At 42.8% G+C, this 20,664-nt stretch overlaps 1 protein-coding gene across 5 annotated transcripts; it reads right to left on the bottom strand.

The window, feature by feature from the left end:
- Positions 1 to 388: 388 nt before the first annotated feature.
- Positions 389 to 19,543, bottom strand: LOC124036463 (golgin subfamily A member 3-like). 5 transcript variants are annotated; one of them, XM_046351074.1, is made up of 27 exons: positions 19,376 to 19,543; positions 19,139 to 19,241; positions 17,500 to 17,581; positions 16,178 to 17,236; positions 14,290 to 14,629; positions 13,415 to 13,705; positions 11,835 to 11,947; positions 10,811 to 11,559; positions 10,426 to 10,534; positions 9,910 to 10,216; positions 9,555 to 9,757; positions 9,335 to 9,472; positions 8,987 to 9,148; positions 8,401 to 8,769; positions 8,216 to 8,293; positions 7,838 to 8,101; positions 7,557 to 7,651; positions 7,156 to 7,372; positions 6,809 to 6,952; positions 6,310 to 6,507; positions 6,032 to 6,148; positions 5,682 to 5,821; positions 5,322 to 5,454; positions 4,974 to 5,096; positions 4,654 to 4,818; positions 2,920 to 3,077; positions 389 to 2,570 (listed from the first exon to the last, which is right to left on the bottom strand). In XM_046351074.1, the coding sequence occupies exons 5-27, from the start codon at positions 14,462 to 14,464 to the stop codon at positions 2,378 to 2,380; spliced, it is 4,641 nt and encodes a 1,546-aa protein (XP_046207030.1). In that variant the 5' UTR covers positions 14,465 to 14,629; positions 16,178 to 17,236; positions 17,500 to 17,581; positions 19,139 to 19,241; positions 19,376 to 19,543; the 3' UTR covers positions 389 to 2,377. The 5 variants fall into 5 exon arrangements, with proteins under 5 accessions (XP_046207030.1, XP_046207033.1, XP_046207032.1 ...); XM_046351077.1 differs by having other exon boundaries at positions 17,500 to 17,578; XM_046351076.1 differs by having other exon boundaries at positions 19,139 to 19,179.
- Positions 19,544 to 20,664: the final 1,121 nt, after the last annotated feature.

Genomic DNA, 20,664 nt, shown 5'->3' with positions numbered 1-20,664 from the left:
GGACTTGGAAATGTATATTATTCTGCAGTATTTGATATGACAACAAAATGAACGTTAGCATGCACACCTCCTTGCTCTCCACCTGCCCTCACCGCGACGCTTTCAAACTATGTTGAGAAAGGACCCAAGGTTTTGATTAACATAATGCCTGATCGAAATTGAGACTGAACAGTCTGACTGCGTACTATGCTAGCCAGACAGTCTGGAAAAAAAACCGAGCAGAACATAAATCCTAGAAACAATTCGATAAGTACCTCCAAATATATAAGACATCTTTGGAATTGACCGTTTCGAAAAAAAAATTAAGCACGGGATCAATTCATTTGACTAATTATAAATACTACAGCCTACCCATCAAATGTTAGGGAATTAAATAACGGACAATTGATGAATAGTGCAACTGAGAAATACAATATCTCCCAATATACATTTTATATATTGAACAGCAAATACAGCAAGGTTTATATGTACAGAACTCATTTATCCCTGCTCCATGTACCAAGCAAGGTTATGTATTCAAATATATAGATAACAGTGAAAAGGTAGCTTGGAAGATGGTGAATCCAACATTGACTAAGTCAACTAAGTTCGAACAGATTGTTACAAACCCTTCTTCAAAAACACAGTATGGAGCGCCATTAGTTATTACCAGTCAACTGAACACAGCTTTCCCTTCGCAGATGTAATAAGCATGTTATTACAGTGGTTAAAAATAGTCCATTTACTTTTGACTGGCAAGATACAGGTTGTCTGGACATGAGTCTAACGGCATACAAAACATCAGTTACATTACAACTTCATGTGCTGTAGTTTGTCCATTGCGGTCTACATTTGGACTTTTAACAGTTGTCAGTTTGAATAAATATGCTTTGCAAGTTGCATATATCATCCTCAAATGTTTTTGCTCATCACACTATTAGATAATGATCAAAGTAATTCAATTATAGGGAAAAGTAGAGAAAATGAAGTCTATTATATTAACCTCTGCAAAGAATAAAACAGTTTTCCTGGAGAGCAAACAACCTCAAAAGGAATTAAGCAATTCCGGGGTGGGCATTCTGTAAATATGAAACCATAGTAACAAAAGGTAATACATTTGAGTGCATCTCACTCATAGAAGTAGTAACATTATGTAATAGTTCTTACATCTTCCCCTCCCTCATAGTCAGTTACAGTAAGTTCTTTCTCCTTAAAATTGTGCAACATCAGTTGAGACTACCCAACTATTTAACATTAAACCATTCGGTTTAGAACTGCAAGCAGCTTAATCATACACCATAACCTACATTACATCTTGCACACCCACTTTCAACAGAAATAAATGATACGTTCATTCATAACATTTAGTCCTTTAACAGCATACAAAATACTCCTCATTAAGGCTTTGCCATACACATTACTACAGTCCAAGCCAGCCAGTTAAACTCCCAATTTCATACATAATTCTTCTCAACTAAGTTTCCACAAAGTTTCAGAGCCCACAATGATATGTTGATAGCAAGCTTTAAAAAAGAACAAGCAATTAAAAACAGAATAGATTGATGTCAATGAAATTAACAAATGTGAGGCGTACTAAAAAGGAGAATGGTATTGATTCACCACAAACAGTTTGAAAGCCAAAGGGGCATTTGACCAGATGATTCCCTAAATCCCAAACCAACCCCGAGCCTACAACCTGAGAAACTTGTGTAGATCAGAGGGGGAATATGGTTATTGCGTCACCGTGCCTTCCTATAGGCCTAGTAAACATTTTGCCATATTGTTAGCACTAATCCAAACAGATTTACAGGATTGTCTAAGTTGAGGGACTATGGGTCGATTAGGATTTCAACGTAAGTTTATGGAATGAGTGGCTCCTCTCATTCGCAGGCACAGAGGAATGGAAGAACAGTAAGAGGGACTACAGTATGCTTATCCATTTCTGCAGGCTTTAAAACGGACTCATTTATCTTACATGAGAAAGTATATCAAAAGTACCGGTATGCGTAAACAAACTTCTAGCTACAATAATTAAACCGGGGTATTGGTGAATTTGTATTTTTTGAAAGATACTTGAGAATAGGCCTTACTTGGTGTCTATGACTTCAAAACAAAAGACTGGTGGAATCCTCTAACAATGTAGTTGTCACTGTCATTTAAGATTCAATATTGACATTCCTGAATTGTAAATAAATAAATATGACAGCCATAACAAAAATAGACAAAGTCCAAATAAAAATTAAAGCTATGGTATAAGTATAAATTACTTTATCCAACCACTGTCTGTGCTGATAATAATGCCAAATGTTGGCAGCAATTGATAAGAAATGGAGAAAAAAGAAGAAGTGCCCTTGTGGATAAAACTCCACTCTGTGCGTCTGCCTGAGAAAGTGCTGCATTACGATGGCTGTGCCTCCTCCGCTCCTCCGTTACGGTCCACCTGGTTTAGAGGGGGAGATGTTATGGAGTCATTCTCCAGCGGCACCCCCAGTCGAGTCAATTCCTCCTCTGCGTTAGTCCATGACGTCATGGACTCGTGCACGGTGACTGTGTGCTCCTCCATTTGTTTCTGAAGGTTGTCCATCTCATGCCTGCATGAAACGCAACATTCACTTTAGTGTACTGGCATTTGATTCCTAATAGATAAATTATAATACACCATCCACAGGTGAGAAAAATACCTTTAGAGTAAAGGATTTCATGCATACATTCCTATTATTTGTCTTTCATTATGGTTATCACAAAACACAAGCTATTTTGAGTAACATGAGCTACAAAAGCATATTATCCATTCTCAGTTTACAACCGCTATAAATGGTGCAGTGAAATGCTTCTGCACTAGCTCCCTCAACATTGCAGTACAATAACTAATAATAATCAAAAGTCCAATAAAACAGGTTTCTCCATTCCCAGAAGTTAGAAGACATGGTGAGTTCTTACTTGAGCTGGCGCAGACAGTTGTGCAGGTTATTGAGGGGCTCCTTGTTGACGGAGGCAGAGGGCTTGAGCAACTCATCCAGTAGGGAGGCAGGCACAGGGCAGTCTGGGATCTTCACCGGGGTCACTGGATTTGATGGGTTCGATGGCTCCATCCTCTGCTGCTCAATGAGGAATACAGCGCAAAAAGAACTCAGCATAGTGTGATAAGAGTGTCTTCAGAAAGTATTCAAAACCCTCAGCTTTCTCAAAATGTTGCTGTGCTATAGCCTGAACTACCAATGCAATTGAGTCACTGGCCTACACACAATACCCTGTAATGTCGAAGGGGAATTATGTTTTTAGAAATGTTTACAAATTAATAAAAAGACAAAAAGCTGAAATGTCTTGAGTTAAGTATTCAACCCTTTGTTATGGCCTAAATAAGTTAAAGAGTAAACATTTGCTTAACAAGTAAAATAAGTTGCATGGACTCACTCTGTGTGCAGCAATAGTGTTTAACATGATTTTTGAATGACTACCTCATCTCTGCACCCCACACATACAACTAATTATCTGTAAGGTCCCTCATTCGAGCAGTGAATTTCAAACACAGATTCAACCACAAAGACTCGCGATGGGCACCCATTGGTAGGTAGATGGGTAAAAATGTGATAAAAAGCAGACACTGAATATCCCTTGGAGCATGGTGAAGTTATTAATTACACTTTGGATGGTGTATCAATACACCCAGTCACTAAAGATACAGGAGTCCATCCTAACTCAATTATCGGAGAGGAAGGAAACCCCTCAGGGATTTCACCAATGTTGACTTTATAAACCGTTAGTTTAATGACTGATAGAAGAAAACTGAGGATGGATCAACATCATTGTAATTACTCTGCAATACTAACCTACCCCTTTATCAACCCACATACCCATGTCACACTGATATTCTGCGTCTTCTCAAAGCAATGAAGGCGCTGGATGAGTTGTATGTTCTACCTAACCTTTCTCCATTTAAAGCTGCAATATGTAACTTTTTGGTAGACCCTTGAAAGCAAGTCTAAGAAGCGGTTGATCTGTTCTATGTGCACTATTTCTACGCTTCCCGGTTTCAGTCTAGGTTTGAGTCTTACTTTCGGTTTTGTACACCAGCTTCAAACACAATAATTTGGGTTATTGAAAATATATTTCACAGCAGTTTGTATGGTACAATGATTCTCTAAACTATGCATTGCTTATTTTATTAATAATAATAATAATATATGCCATTTAGCAGACGCTTTTATCCAAAGCGACTTACAGTCATGTGTGCATACATTCTACGTATGGGTGATCCCGGGGATCGAACCCACTACCCTGGCGTTACAAGCGCCATTGTCACAAACTGAAATTAGGCAAACTGTTAGAATTTTAGCAACCAGTAAATGGCAGAGATTTCTGCATATTGCACCTTTAACACACCAACAATATTGAAATAACATTACTACCACAGGAGGTTGGTGGAACCTTAATTGGGGAGGATGGGCTTGTGGTAATGGCTGGAGCAGAAAAGGTGGAATGGTATCAAATACGTCAAACACGTGGTTTGATGCCATTACAGTCGCTCCATTCCAGTGATTATTAAGAGCGGTCCTCCCCTCAGCAGAATTCACTGATTACTACTGACGTAAAAATAAAACAGCGCCACACCTAACCCTGTTCTTCCTACTCAGTTTCGGCCAAGTAGCAACATTTCAGTCCCAGGTAGCTTACCTTTCGGAGGCGGTTCTGTTTGAGGTCCAGTTTGAGCTGCTGGTTCTGCAGCAGAACAGTCTTCATGCTGTTCCTCAGCTCCCCCACCTTGGCCTGCAGCATGAACTTATCCTTTCTGGTGCTGCTCAGTTCATCCTGCACAGACTCCAGCTCCACCTTAATGCTCTAGAATGCAGAGCAAGGCAAAGTCAAGTACACAATGGCAACACAATGAACAATGACAGAGTTAAGGTGATCGTAAAATATGCTTCTGTGGCTTAGATCTGTGGCGCTAGCCAGCTCTGTCCTATTCAGTATACTGGTTGTGTGTGTGTGTGTACCTGTAGAGCTGTCTGCAGGCTGTCCAGCTCACTCTGGCTGCACTGCTCCACCAGTTCCAGCTGCTGTCTCTGGGCCTCGATCTCCCTCTGCCTCTGCTCCACCTCCCACTTCAAATCCTCAACCTGGAGGAGAATATAGTCAAGTCAGTGACCGATGTCTCTTTCAACAAACAACTTCCTTATTCAAGGTCCTGGGTTGTGTTCAGTAGGGCACACCATTTCAAAACAGAAATGTGCGTTCTTATTGCAAGAGTTCAGGCAGTACCTCCCCGTTTCAAACATTTCCTCCCTACTAAACAGGACCATGGTTGTGTCTATTGCGTAATGTTGTGTGGTATAGCTAGCTACCTCCTGGTTGGTGAGGGGCTGCTTGCTAAGCTGTTCATCCAGCTGTTTCTGGAGGATCTGGAGCTGAGAGTGGGCCTCTGATAGCTCCTCCTGGAACCTGGACACCTCCTGAGAGTGTTTCTCATCCTGAGCCCTATGGAGGGGAAGGAAAGGATGTTAAGGTGAAACAGGGTTAAAATCAAGGAGAGACATAAGATAAAAACTAAAAGATAACTTGGAGCTAGACAGGGTTACTACTTAAAATACAAGGACCGAGCATGCCCCAATGATTCCATCAACTAATAAGGCTAATCAAAATCTTCTCTTAATCTTAATAAACACCGCAGCATCATTAACTATAAGCTGCAAATTGAGACTCACTGTAGTTTGTGTGCCTCGCTGTGCAGGGCTTTGACCAGCTCTTCTTTGGCCTGCAGGTCCTTCTTGATCTCACACAGCTCCAGCATGGCTGCCCTGTAATGCCGCCTGTTGTGAGCAGCCTCTGCCTTAGCTGCTGCCACCTAGTGGACATAACACACATTTACAGTCAGTCTCCAAAGGCTTCATTGAGTGCATTACAGTATGCTACAATGTGGTAATGTAATGACTATGTTGTGGCTGGGCCAGTCTGTCGCCTTCACTTCAGGGGCTTGTATGTGTATAATGTGTTACAATGTGTTAATGACGACAGATAATGACTGTTGTGGCTGGGTCGGGTTAGGGGTCTTTACCTGCTCTTTCAGGTCCTTCACTTTGGCTTTTTCTTTCTCCAAGGCGACCTGTAGTGTCTGGACCAGCTGTTTCATCTGCTGGTCTTCCTCCTCTTTGCGTTTTAGTACAGCTTGCACCTGTGGAGAAGGGCAAGGAAGAGAAAAAAAAAGTTCGCTTTTTTTAATTTAAAAAGCTAACAACCACTGACTCAAAATGGTGTTACTTTACCCACATGGGTAAAGCTATTTAATTGATCAGTGATCGAAGTAACTGAGAATGTAAGATTGAAGCCTTTCACCTGGAGGTTGAGCTGGACCAGGTCGGCCTCTCTCTTGGCCAGGGCAGTCTCTAGAATATTGGTATGCTCCCGCAGTGCATTATGGGACTGCCCTAGTCCCGTCAACCTCCCTTTCTCATGCTCCAGCTCCAGGGATAATTTCTTGTTGGCGTCTTCCAGTCGTCTAATCCTCCTCTTGAAGCATCGCGCCTCCTGCAGCTATGGATAAACAAGATAGATACCTTGATTGTAAAATTGTCTAAGAAGCACAAGAACCATTGGATGCGAGTAATTTTCAGAGGGGTTGGAATAGTAAAACACACGTTTCTGTTGGACATTTGTGGACAATAAATTAATCTTCTCTTCTCTTAATTGTCATTTGCCAGAGTCTCTCACATCAGACTGGTGGTGTACTTATAGCCTGATTAAACTAGACGAGGTAAAGCAATGGTGAAACGTAGCAAAATCGGTTTCGATGCCAGGATAGTGTATTTAGTTGTCATCGCCCAGACTGTCCCACCTCATCTTCTAGCTCCATGACTTTCTCCTGTAACTCTTCCAGCTCAGTGCTGGTGAGGGAGATGACCTCCTGAAGCTCCTTCTCCAGCATGGCCTTGCTGTGGCTCACAGCCTGGTATTCACTCTGCAGAGCCTCAATCTTATCCTAGAACAAGGAAGAGGTTTAGATCAGCATTCAAACATATATATCAGTTGGCTACGGTTGTGCTGTAATCTATTATTAGTATGGCCCCAAGTTTTTCCTGACCACATGATCTGACCAGAAACAAACTCTGGACCCTAGTTCCTGGTTGTCATGTGATCAGGAAAAACTCTGGGTCCTGATTATGAGGTTAGTACTGAATGTACCTGCAGGGCCTGGTTGTTGCCGCCGTCTGAGACCTGGGCCTTGAGTTTGACCAGCTCTGCCTCGGTGGTCTCCTTGTCGGCCAGGGCCTCTTGGAGCCTGCGACTCAGGATGCCCACTGCGTTCTCATAGGCCTTGTGCTTGGCCTTCATATCCTTCTGTGCGCTGGTCAAATCTGTCCCCAGCCGCTTCATTCTGACCTTCTGTTCTGAGATGGCCCTGAGAGAGGAAAATAAAACAATTACCACATTAGTGCACATCTAAAGCAATCTGAATAAAAATGGATTATCCTGTCTGAGTAAGAGTTTATGCCATTTACACAAATTCATAGTAAATCTGTTTGGGTCGTACTATGGGAACCAAGCTAGTTACAGAAGTCTGTCTGTAGAAATGTGTGTCTCACTTCCTGGCTTCAGACTGCATCAGGTCCACCTGTTTCTTCAGGCCCTCATTCTCCTCCGTCACCGCTGCTAGCTGGCTCTGGTCAAACTGCAAGGACTGTGGAGGGACATCAAACACACACAATGATTATAATCAAATGCCTATCAAATATAGAGTACTGCATTTCTAAAAGAAAGACAAGGTAAGGCAATGGGATGTCATGCAAGTACTGTCATGAGAGTAATGCAAAGAAACACCAAGAGCTACTAGAATGTCAGGCTTGTGTAGGACGGGGTCATGAACCTGTATCTGAGACTCCAGCTGATCCCTCTCGGTCTGCACAGACTGCAGGTGATTCTCCAGGCTGTTCATTTGCTGCTGGACCCGGACCACTTCCGTCTGCAGCCGGCTCTGCTCCAGCTCAGCTTTCTGTTTCTCCCCATGGGCCTCCAGCAGCTCCTGCTTCAGTCCCTTCACCTCTGACACCAGACGCTTCTTAGTTGACTTCAGCTCGCTGATGAGCTGCTCCTTGGAGCTGGCATCCCGCCGATATGCCTCCACCATCACCTGATGGGTGAGAAATGGGAAGAGGTGTAAAGAGACGAGTCCTGTGTGTGAATGTGGATGTGTACACACAATCCTTCAAAAACAAAAGGTTACAGGATAGGGAGTGACAAGCACCTTTTGCTGCATGAACTGCTCTTTCAATTTCTGAGCTTGTTTCTTCAGGGTGCCATTATCCTGTTGCAGAGATCCAATCTAAGAAGAAAATGGCGTTTACTTTCTACTTAAGCGCAAACATGTTGCTCAACAGCCATAGAAGAGTGGGATTAGACCCTCTGGCTCCATGGTGGTTTGTTTCTCACCTGTGAGGATTTGACTTGGACCTCCTGCCTGAGCTGATCAAGGACATCTGAGGCCACCAGCACCTCCTCCCCCAGCCTCTCCGCCCCCTCGTCCAGCTGACTTTTATCAGCTCTGGCCACCTGGAGGGCCACCTCCAGCACGATCTTCTCATTCTGCAGGTACTGGATGTTCTCATCCTTGGCGTTGGTCTCTGTCTGCAGCTCTGCCAGCGTAGCCTCCAGCTCAAGGTAGCGGGCCTCCAGCTGGTTGATGGACTGCTCTTTGGTGTGAAGGCTCTCCTGAGTGGCTGTCAGCTGTCTCATCAGCTCCAGATGCTCCTTCTGGAGGGCCTCCAGCTGCAGGTCCTTCTGGGATAGGGTCACCTTCATCTGTGGAGGACACAGAGAGTGGTTACATGAGGCAACATACATGCTCCCAAATAGCAAAACAGTGAGCGGACATCGACTTTCTCTCTACGTATTGGACTTTGTTTTTGTCTCACTCCTGATATTTTTGTAGATGTGTGTAAAACCCCTTCCTTTCATTGATTTTAAACAACTTCCCCTGAGTGGCAAATTACCTTAATTTGAACAATTAATTATTTACCTGCTCTAGTTCTCTCTCCAGAGAGCTGGCAGTGTTGGCCAGCTTCTGTAGGTGCTCTCGCTCCTCCTCAAACTCGTCCAGTTTGTGCTGAAGGTCGTCCTCCACCATGCTCTTGGCATCCTGTATCTGCTGATAGGCAGCTTCCTGGGTCATCATGTCAGCCTAGGGCCAGAGGGAGGGGAGAGGTCAGAGAACACACTGCTTAATAACCTCAATTCTAACACTGAATATTTTCTTTTGTCAGTAAATCTTACTTTTTTTCAGTAAAATTAATCAACCAACCATAACACAATATAAACACCAATCACACAACCTGTCGTATTTTCATAATTTTAAAAGGGGACAGACCTCAATACTCTGCAGCTGTACAGCAATGCGCTCCTTCTCTTTGATTGAGCGATGCTGGGTTTGTGTCAGCTGGTGGGACAGAGTCACGTTCTCCAGCTTCAGGTGTTCCAAGGCACCAATCTGGGTCATCTGACCAGCCTGGAAAAAACAAGTCAACTCCCTAACACATCAACTCCGTAACATGGCATCTCAGAAGCAAGATACAGACAGACAACCTTACCTGCATGTTGGCCATTTCGCCCTGGAGTCGGACCCGAGCCTCCTGGGCCAGCGCTAGCTGCTGCTGGTACCACTGGCGGACCTGCTGCAGCGAGATGATCTCTGCCTGGGAGGTCTTCAACCTGCTCTGCAGGGTGGTGCGCTCTAGCTGGACCTGCTGGAGCTGAGTCTGGAGACCACCCATCTGCTGACGTAACTCCTGAACTGAAGGAGACCACCACCATAAGAAATCATTCACAAAATTTGACAAATGTATTGCAATCATAAATACCCCAATATTGTATTAGTATTGCTGTGAGGAGATGCTGATGTGAAAGTATGATGCCCATACTAGGCTATCCATCCATCCAACTCACCAGCGTTATCCCTGGAGGTCACATTCTGCTGCATCTCCTCTACCTTCCCCATGAGTCTCTGGTATTGCTCCTCAGCCACCTGCAGATCGTTGCCCAGCGAGGCCAGGCCAGCGTTCTTGCTCTCCAGGTTGCCCTGCAGCTCCACCATGGCCCTCTCCAGCTGGAAGCAGCTCTGGCGCAGGGTGGACACTTCCTTGTTGAGGGAGCTCTGCTTCTCTTGGCTGGCATGGGACTGCTCCACCTGGGCCTGCAGCTGGGCATTGACTGTAGCCAGCTTGGCCTGGAGCTCAGTCTTCTCTTTCAGAGCCTGGAGAGGATACGGGGAAAGAGGGTGAGGGAATGATCTCCAGTATTCCCAATGGCTTGTGCAGGGAGGGATTGTAGGGTGTTAGCCTAGCTATTCCAGTGAAAGTAAGTAAGTCTCAACATGTGGTAAGTTGAGTGGTAATTACCTTAGCTGATTCTATGTTAAGAGTATAAGCCATCATAGACACACCCCGTGTGTTAGTTAGTTACCTGGTTGGCCTCAGAAGACAGAGACTCTAGCTGGCCCTCCAGTCTCATCTTCTCCTTCAGAACCTGGAGCATTTCGTCATGTCCCATCACGGAGCTCTCCAATGACACACTACAGGAAATTAACCAATTGAGCAGGAAACAAGAAATTTTCCAATTGTGTGCTACAGGAACATTCAAGCAAATTCCACCAATTAAATTTTAAATTATTACTGGAAGGTAATGCTGATTCATCGTATAATAGCAGTGTCCAAAAGCTGACTATCGTCCTTGTTTATTTAGCTTGAGTATGCAACAGCAATGTGCTTATGTTATTTACTAGTACGACACTAGTCAGTCTGTGTTGCTATGTGCCATTACAGAAGAGCTGTGTGCTGGTCAGGTGTACCTGCTGGAGAAACTGTCCCTGCGGCTGCGTGGTCCCCCGGTCCCCTCCCTGTCCTGCTCCAGCAGGTGCTGTTCGTCGCTGGCAGCCTGCAGCACCTCCTGCAGTGATGGGAAGTTGCCCATGGCCTCCGGAATGATCTCCCTGCCCTCCACCATGTAGTTCCCTCCTCTCTGCCTGCCCACTGCTTCAGCCAGCATGCCATAGATCCCAGTGCCCCCGGTGGAGGTGGACACGCTGCTGTAGGTAGAGCTGTCATCCCCATCTCCACCAGGCCGCGACCCCATACCTGACTCGCTGCCGGCATCCATTTCCGAGGTGTTGTCCTGGAGAGACATTGATGACCCCAGCAGAGCCTCCAAAGAGGTAATCTCCACGGAGCCAGCCTCTGACATCATGCTGACCTCGGACAGGGTGGATACAGAGCTCAGGTTGGACCCCAGGGAGCCCATGGAGGAGTCTTCAGACGTTCTGAACCCACCACCATCATTAGTGCCCCCTACTGGCTCGAGGGTCTTGTAATCGGCCAGTGAGTGGATCTTGCTGGGGCGGGGTGATCGTGACTTTCTTTCCTTGGCTGGTGGAATGCCCAGGCTGCCCAGCTTAGGACCCCGGGGGACGCTGGTTCGCAGGAAGGAGTACTCGGTGGTCATGGAGGTGGTGCTGGCCCGGGGAAGAACCTCTGGATGCATCATGAGGTCTGGGTCCAGAGTGCTGAACCCACTGCGGCTCTTTGGGGTGGAGCGGTAGGACTGGAAGAGGAGAGAGATGGCGTGAGAATGAGCAGAAGGCGTAGTCTACTTCAGCCCAACGTTCAGGACTTCAAAAACCAGGCCATTCAACTGAGACTAATAGAGGATCATTTTTATAGGTGGTGGATAGCAACAAAACTAGGCATTATGGCCTGCCATGCAAAAAAATAATAGGGAGAACACTTCTGCTTTAAATTCAACTCTGTGCAGCTTGTAACTGACAGCTTTATCCCGATGAATGTATGCCTGGTGACTGATGCTGTTCACACACTCACCGTCTCCTTGTGCCTTTGCACTCTGTACTGTTTGAGCTGCTCCTCCAGCCGTCGGCGAGCATCACGGCGGATCTTCTCCTCATTCTCCATCTCCAGTGATGGCTCTTTGTCAGCTACAGGAAGAGCAGGTTTAACATAAGAAATAGAAGGCCCTCACTACACCCCTATACAACACAGAATAGGTTAACAATACCTAGGACATTGTCATACAAGCAAACGATTCATTTTAGAAGGAAAACCCAACTACGTGTGCTAACACTACTTCGTCCCTACAGTTCAGAGCCATTTTAAAATTTGAAACGAGAGTGCTTGTATGACATTGTTATCCATCCACCATGGTTAGGAGTGAAGCTGCATGCAACCCAGTCCTAAACAATGCCATACGAGTCAGACTCAATCCATTTATTAGTCAGTCCACTCCAAGATCTTTTTTTCAGGTTAGTAAAGTTTGACACAAAATAGTATCCAAACAGATTGTTTTTGGCTTGCGTGGTGAGTGAGTTTACAGACAGCAGGTGATATTCCTGATTGATGATTCTCTGACTGCAATTGGCCAGGTGTGCTGATGATCAACCATGAGGTGTCAGTCAGTGCAACTTAGAAGTTAGCATGAGGACTTCCTGATTGCAGCATCATTTAAAGCAGAATGTACTATGAATGGAACAGAATATGACACTATAAAAGAGTTTAACCCTTTTTTCTCCCCAATTTTGTGGTATCGAATTGGTAGTAGTTACAATTGTCTCATCGCTGCAACTCCCGAACGGACTCGAGAGAGGCGAAGGTCGAGAGCCATGCGTCCGTCAAAACACAACCCAACTAAGCCACACTGCTTCTTGACACAATGCACATCCAACCCGGAAGCCAGCCGCACCAATGTGTCAGAGGAAACACCGTACACCTGGCGACCTGGTCAGTGTGCACTGCGCCCAGCCCACGATGAGACAAGGATATCCCTACCAGTCAAACCCTCCCTAACCCAGATGACGCTGGGCCAATTGTGCGCCGCCCCATGGGCCTCCCGGTCGCGGCCGGCTGCGAAAGAGCCTGGGCTCGAACCCAGAATCTCTGGTGGCACAGCCTTAGACCACTGCGCCACCCGGGAGGCCGACACTATGAAAGAGTTAATATGACACTGTAAACATTCTATGTGGGAGTGGTTAGCCTTTCACATTCAACAAAAAGCTTGATATAAAACAAGTTTTATTCTGTTATGTAACGAATAAACTTTAAGAAAAAAAAAATACTTTGCATATCATGGTATCTGTAAGCCTAGACCATCATCCAAAACATTCACAACAAACCACACAAGTAAAGGATTATTTCAAATAGAGCCACTAAGTTCCCAACAAAAGCTCCAAGACCGAAATCAAGAAACAAAGTAAGCAACTAAAACCACTAAAGCACATATCCACTGGATCCCTCTCTTAATTGTAGCGTAGTAAGCACAGGCAAGGAAATTAAAATATGGGATGGGGAACTAAATAAGTCAGCCTCTGAAGCAACAACCCAGATCAATAGGTGGTTAAAATACACGGAGGGGTGGCACTCACTGCAAGTACAGGTTACAGTATGCTTACACAATTCAGTCTCCTGCATAGGCATACTCAGTCTGAGTGACTGCAATGCGTCACCCTTGTGAGCAGGGCCCACAGCACTAGCTCCCTCAGACTTCTCTAGCATGGGTGGTGGGATAGCGGCCACACCTTGGGATGGCTCTTTGGACTGGGGACTGACAGGTGGGCTGGTGCCTTGGGCAGCAGGGGGCGACGGAGGCGGCAGGGGGCCATTTAGACGGCCGTCCCCTCCTGCGCCTGGCCGCGGGCCCTCTGCCACTCGTTCTCCATTTGGCACCACATCTGCCTTAAAACCTGCAATGAGGGGGGGGGGGGGCAGTAAAGTATTTAGTTTCCGGCATACATCCATCCAGTTTTGCATTTCACAACACAATGAGGGTACATTGTGATATACTTGAGATTTTTTTTTAAAGGACTAGGAGGCAAGGCTCTTTTGAATTACTTAAAGTCTATTGTGGCTTTCACGGGTAACCGGTCAATCAAGCTTTGTCAAGCCAGAATAACAGTTTGATACTATGCATTTTGTCATTTTTATTGGAAGACAGGAATTCCCTCCATATAAGGAGTTCCTATTACTGCAGATTCCCCACAACAATAACTATATTTTCACAATTATGTCATGTGAAAAAAATACAAAGATTCAGTTATGCTTTGCTATCCTTTAAGTTAGTTTAGAGCTCATTTTAAATAAATTGTTATCTTACAATTAACTGGTTGAAGAACACTCCATTGTTTGATGAGAGGATGGAATTATTAAATCAGTCAGCAGTAGCTCAGAGTCTGACAGCTTGCCTAGAATTACTACATTAAAATACAAAGCAAATCAAATCACGTCACTTGAGGGGCAGGCTAGGGCATTTAGTAGGGCAAGAACTCACCATTAAGAACATCCCCTGATGCTGTCGGCTTGTCCAGCCCTCCTTTCTTCAGTAGCTGAGCGTCACTCACCACAGAATCAGCACCACCGTCTTTGGACTGTGGTACCAGGTCTAGTTGATGGATTTCTACATTGGTTGTCTCCATCTCAGCAATGACTGAGTTGTGGTTTTCCATTCACATACAGAATAAAATGTTGCACTGGAGCCCATGGAAGGGATATGGTAGTCATAGGGTGTAGCTATAATCCTTTCAAAACCTTTTCATCCCGTTCGTTCAGAGTAAAAGCTTGAATGCAATGCAATTCAAGCATCCAAGGACACCCCAAAAAAATGGTCTCACCTGAAAATGTAGAACATTAAGGTTTAGTTAGAATGGCAATTATAAAGTATTCAGTCTGATCAACGACAGAGTAATCTAAATGCAAACTTGCCATAATCTGACAGGATTTTCCACCATGATGGTGTAGTGTGGATGTAGACAAATAAAAGAAGCGTGGTCTGCATTATTTATTAATACCATTGAAAATGTATTAGGGGTGGGCATTCCGAGTCTTTTCTGTGAGCTGGAATCTTTGGCTCAGTTCACCTAAAAGAGCTGTTAATTTGGCTCCCAAACACCTCTTCAGCAATACTTAGAAATTGACATAAAACCATGAACAAATTGTGAATCTCTAATTTAAAGCCTAAAATGTTGACTACCATTATGTAAGTGAAATGTCAGTTAAAATACGTTTTTATATGACTAAATGATGATGAAAAGTTGTTGGTCATATGCACATCCTTAAAGACATAGGTGCCGGGCTAATAAAGAAAACTTGTGAACAGTAAGGCCCGCACACTGTTTATGCTCCCAATGCACTGCTTTATTGACAATGCTTCTTTCTTTATCAAATTATTAGATGGCCTGCAAAAAAAGTGTTTACTAAATGTAACACGGGAAAATAATTGCTTGGACCAGAATGAGGCTCTCTCCTCACTATACTGTTTATGCACTGAGGAATGGCCATAAATTATCTGCAGATAATCTCAAAAAGCAATAGTAACAGTATGCAAATGAGGGAGCCAAATGAACGGCTCTTTCACATTCGGTTCACCCCCCCCAAAAAAAAGCCGTTCCTTCGCGAACAACCAATCACTAAAATGTAATAAAGGTCTTTATTTTCAATAGATTTGGTAAAATGTTCTGACCAACTGGGAGAATGTGTTCTGGAAGAACAGCTCCACTGAGCAATGGCTAAAGCCGTCTAGCTAACAAGCTAAGTGGATTTAGTTAACGTTACAAAAAACATATATAGCTAGTGAAATTCATTGACTAACTATGCCTTTGTAAATTGCAATCAAATAGCTACAAGGCTAATCAGTCTTGTATAAAAACAGATAGCTATTCGGCAGTTTTACCACACATTCATTGCCTTGCTTATTTCCCAACTTGTAGGAAGCCAGCTAACACCATTGCTAACTAGCCAACTGCAATGACAGCAGCAGCCTCGACACAAGGTAACTTTAGCTGGGTGGTTAGCTAGTTAGCCAGCTAAACATACATATGGCAAGTTGGTTAAGACATGTAAAACACAATGTGTCTGTTATGAAGATGGCTGGCCTTTAAAAATGTTAGTAACAAGCTAGTTAGTTCGCGGTCTCAACAGATCAAGCAAAGACAGCCTAACGTTACGTTTGAATGTTAGCCATCTAACATTCATTAGCCACATACATAGCCAACACCGGACTATAATTGTTCTACACCCCGATATCACACCCGATCACGAAGTTCTGTAATGTATAAATCAATGCAGGTTGTGAAATTATTAAAAGGTTTAATAAATAACCCAAATACTTATTTCTGACATGACAATCGTTGAAATGCACAGAAAATGTTTATAAAGCCAACCTTTTTCAGACGCCTCTTCGTTCTGCTTCTACGTGGCTAAATGGGTTCCATTATTTTACGTGTCCGACGAGAAACAGGATACTTGACATCGTTTTGTGGATTGATGTCTACTAACACGTATTAAATAATTGTATTTAGCATTTATATATTACTTATTTTTTTGTAACAAATTATGTATAAACAAGCCTATGCTTGGAAATGACATACATTCAAAGGTCAAAAATGGCAGACAAGTTGCTGCCCGAACTGTTATAATGAACGGACACTTGCCCCTTCGTAATTATCAGAAAAACATTGAATCCCTCTGGCGGTCGTGAAATAAAACTGCGACCTCGAATCAGAAATTCTAGATACAATATTTGCAGTATTGTCAGAACTTTAACAAAATGTTCAAGGAAAACCTTTATTTCTGTATCCCCATAAAATAAACAAGATTGCAGTGTGTATAAGTATGCGGATGCTTTACTGTTATTATGATGTCTTATGCAAAAAAAAAGTCTTTGAACATGTAAGATCGTTTACAATTAATTAATGGTTAAGAACAATCATTATCACCAAACTAAAATTACACTGATCAAAGATCTAATCAATTGACTATTGCAAATATTTGAAGGTGTCTAAAATAATCACTAACACCCATTATCGAGTAGCTAATTAGGCACCCAGTTGGAACATGACATACAGCTTATTGACAAATAAGCATATTTTAATCAACCAACCGTTGCTCAATAGTATTGTAATACAAAATCCATTTAAAAATATCTATTTCACCATTAAGATTACTTTATTGGTCAATTGCGCCGAAGGTCCAATCAAAATCTGATTTCTGCATTTAACCCAACCGATAGACAGGTGCAGGGTGCTGTTGTGAGTGTTTGAAAAGCAAAATAAAAGGAAACATTTAAGACAAATTAAAATAAAGAGCTTGTCTTGTCTTTTCTCCGACAAGTCACAGCATCTGTGCAGGTAGGTCTACATACAATAAGTGGAAGGCAGCACTGCCCTGTCTTAACAGGCTACTGTGCGGTAGACTATGCTGTCATCAGGTGGAGCTGCTGCCTGTTAGAGCGGGGAAACAGACAGACAAGTACTGGTGAAAAAGGACTACGAATGTTGCTATGATGGAATGTATTGTTTGGAAGTTTATAGTGTAAAGAAGTTATAATGGTGATATACATGACATTATGTTTAAACAAACCTTACTTGTATTGCTTCTACAGTATGTAGCTTAATTATTAACACAATGTGTGGCTATGGATAGAATACACAGCTGGATAAGTAACAGTTCACAACAAAGTTCACCAGAACAGAAGCAGCCTTACCCTGGTCTGTACTTTGTCAGGTCATGTTCTTTAGGATGACAGTGCTGTATGTCACATCATCATTGTCAATAAATGGGTCCTGCTGGTAAAAAGACAACTGGAGGTTAACACCACAACTCTGAGACCCAAGCCTAGATCCACACGATGAAAAACATTAGGCTACACTTCAAATACTTTGAATAGGCCTCATTACAAAAAAATAAGTTTTTTTTTGCCAAGAGCATGTATGTTTAGAAAACTGGGAAGGAATACAAAGTATATTGAAAGTAGGTGATTACAAACTGGTGTGGTTCCTGACCTTAGAGCTTTTTATTCCTCTATATTAGTTTGGTCAGGGTGTGATTTGGGGTGGGTATTCCGTTCCTTTTTTTATATGTTTTGTATTTCTTTGTTTTGGCCGGGTATGGTTCTCAATCAGGGACAGCTGACTATCGTTGTCTCTGATTGGGAACCATACTTAGGTGGGGAAAAAGCTACCCATGTTTTGCGGGTAGGTGTTTTCTGTTTAGTATTCTACACCTGACAGGACTGTTTCGTTTATTCACGTTATTTTTGTTTCAGTGTTCAGTTCAATAAAAGTCATGAACGCGGCCACACTGCGCTTTGGTCAGATTCTCCCTCAGACAACACCCGTTACAATATTCAGAGGGTATAAATTCTTTATGAAGGCGCTCTACCTAAGTGTGAGACCCAACCGTGGGTCTCACAGGGTTAAGCATGAGGCACCAAATTTGTATTCACAAAACCTTGTCCTGCTTTGCAACTGTAACACCAGTGTTACACTAGTGTATACACCCTGATGTGATGCTGGGGAAATTGTGTTTCCATAGCTAGGGTTGACAGTGAGGACTTGTGAAGCAGAATCAACAACCTCTGTATAATCAAAACATTTGCTTTGTGAGACGGTGTTAACCGAGAAGTTGTAAACTCATGTTCACAGTTAGCCATTGTTTTGCAAATGCCGCCAGAAAAGCCCCAGCGGAATGACCTTGGCATCAAGTGAAAGCATGTCCATTGAGGCCATGGCCTAGTGAGTCCCAGGCCATGGAGGTGGAAACACAGAAGGCTAAGGCTTTTTGGTAAAACATTAGGGTATAGCCTGTGATTATACCAGGTTCCGATAACATTAAGATATGAACTCTACCACTCAAAGAATGTACAGTCTCAGGCTACAGAAGAACAGAAAAGCAACAGATGTTTGTTTGAGTAAGGATATGAAATACAGTAGGTGTAGCACAAAACCACAATGGTCGGCTAAGCTAAAGCCAAATGATTCTACCGGAAACTTCTGTACCACATGGCTGAAGAGGTCAGTTAAGCTAATTCCATGATGTCAGGGAAGGTTTATTATATACTGAAAAACAAGCTACTTCTGCTATGCTCTGTCACAGTGTGTTTTGAAAAACTGCTGTTTTTTTGCTCTTAGACATGACTAATATATATTTAATAGGAAGTAAATTATAGACAAAGATGGTGAGTGATGAATTGAATTATGACAGAACGAAATGTTCCCTTCAATATTTTACCTGCAATGCATACTCTTAAGAGATTTGGATGATCGTCCAAAACCAGCACCATCGAGTCAGACTATATGAAGAAAACATATTAGAAAATATTAGAATAATGTAGCATAACTTACCACTGATGTGTTTGTGGGCTGGTCTTTGGCCTTTTCATCCTCTGAAGTAAAAGAGAAAGATGTAAAATGTTCTCCAATTGTAGTACTTACTAATACTTTAGATCTGAGAAGACAGATGTTTTTCCAGAGGTCATTCAATTGTACTTTCATGTATTTACAATTGTAGAGTTCATTCAATTATATTGTTTACTCAGTGAAATTGAACATCAGGTTTAAAAATAGTAAAATAAAGACTACTTTCTAAACATCTTCCAAGTGACAAAAGCACCAGCTATCACCACTGCCAACATGCCCAGAGTGTAATGCTAGTCGTGGGTGGAAGAGGAACAACGCGCAGCGTGGTAAGAGTCCATATTGTTTTAATAAGAATACTGAACGGTGAAGAAAAACACAGAACAGAAAATAATCACCCACAAAACACAGGTGGGAAAAGGCTACCTAAGTATGATTCTCAATCAGAGACAACGTACGACACCTGCCTCTGATTGAGAACCATACCAGGCCAAACACAAAACCACTACATAGAAAAAAGAACATAGACCACCCACCCAACTCACTCCCTGAACATACTAAAACAAAGACATAACAAAAAAACTAAGGTCAGAATGTGACACAGAGGAATGAATAGGTCTCTCGGGGTTATGGGACTGTTGAAGGAGAGACACGTTTAAACTGTAAACTACAGTCCATGAAATATCACAGATAAATGGATGATTCAAATTATCACAGTAATATTTTATTGTTTATACAGTTGTGATAAATTGGAGATACATCTGTTTATATTCAGAATAAACAACATAAGAATAAAGCTACTTATTACTGGGTATGCACAGATATATTCTAGTCAGGAGGAAGTAAAATGTAAATAACAAAATACAAGATGAATTTTTGTTAATATCTGAAAAATGAAATTAATAGGCTATATTTATTTTAATAACTACTACTGTAATCCGTTTGGCATGAGTAGGTCTAAGTAAGAAATACAGCTAAACGAGTGGTAACCTCTGGTAGTCAATCTCAACACTCCCTTCAGCTTCTTGAGTTTGAAGGGTCCGTGTTTGGAGGGGCAGATGGTTGTTGAGTGGTTGGAGTTTGTCCTGTTTTGTGGGATAAAAATAATTGCATTATTCATTGACCAGTGTTCCAGGAAGACACAGGATCAACTGAATATACATGAAAATAACAATAAGTATCCATGACCCATATGTTTTATATAACATAAAGACAAAGTAAATGTAACTTGACAGTAAAGGATTGTTCTGCACTCATTGGTGCTAGTGGTGGGAAAATCTGGGTTGTGGTTTGTGGATCGACTGTGATGTGAACAGGCATCTTTAGGTTTCCCACACTACACCAGTACCAGACAGTATTTCTTATCTTCAGTCCACTCATGATCACCAATAAGAAATTTGTTTTGGTGGAATCCTTGATCTGTTGTAATTTCACTAATGTTCCATCTAAAGTCCCAGAATTCCACTTCACACAAGAGCCACCTTTCCTGCACCACTTCGGGTCAGGCGCAGTGC

The sequence above is a fragment of the Oncorhynchus gorbuscha genome, linkage group LG05, assembly GCF_021184085.1.
Source record: "Oncorhynchus gorbuscha isolate QuinsamMale2020 ecotype Even-year linkage group LG05, OgorEven_v1.0, whole genome shotgun sequence".
In the NCBI taxonomy this organism is placed as follows: domain Eukaryota; kingdom Metazoa; phylum Chordata; class Actinopteri; order Salmoniformes; family Salmonidae; genus Oncorhynchus; species Oncorhynchus gorbuscha.
Note: the sequence above shows the minus strand (reverse complement) of the source record. Positions and strands in the feature narration are given on the sequence as shown.

Excerpts from the sequence above, each read along its gene's own strand:
- LOC124036463 (XM_046351074.1), bottom strand. The coding sequence starts at position 14,464 with ATGGAAAACCACAACTCAGTCATTGCTGAGATGGAGACAACCAATGTA. Across the intron at positions 9,149-9,334 it reads TACAGCTGCAGAGTATTGAG|GCTGACATGATGACCCAGGA; the intron begins GTCTGTCCCCTT and ends CTCTGGCCCTAG. Across the intron at positions 5,455-5,681 it reads AGCGAGGCACACAAACTACA|GGCTCAGGATGAGAAACACT; the intron begins GTGAGTCTCAAT and ends TCCCCTCCATAG.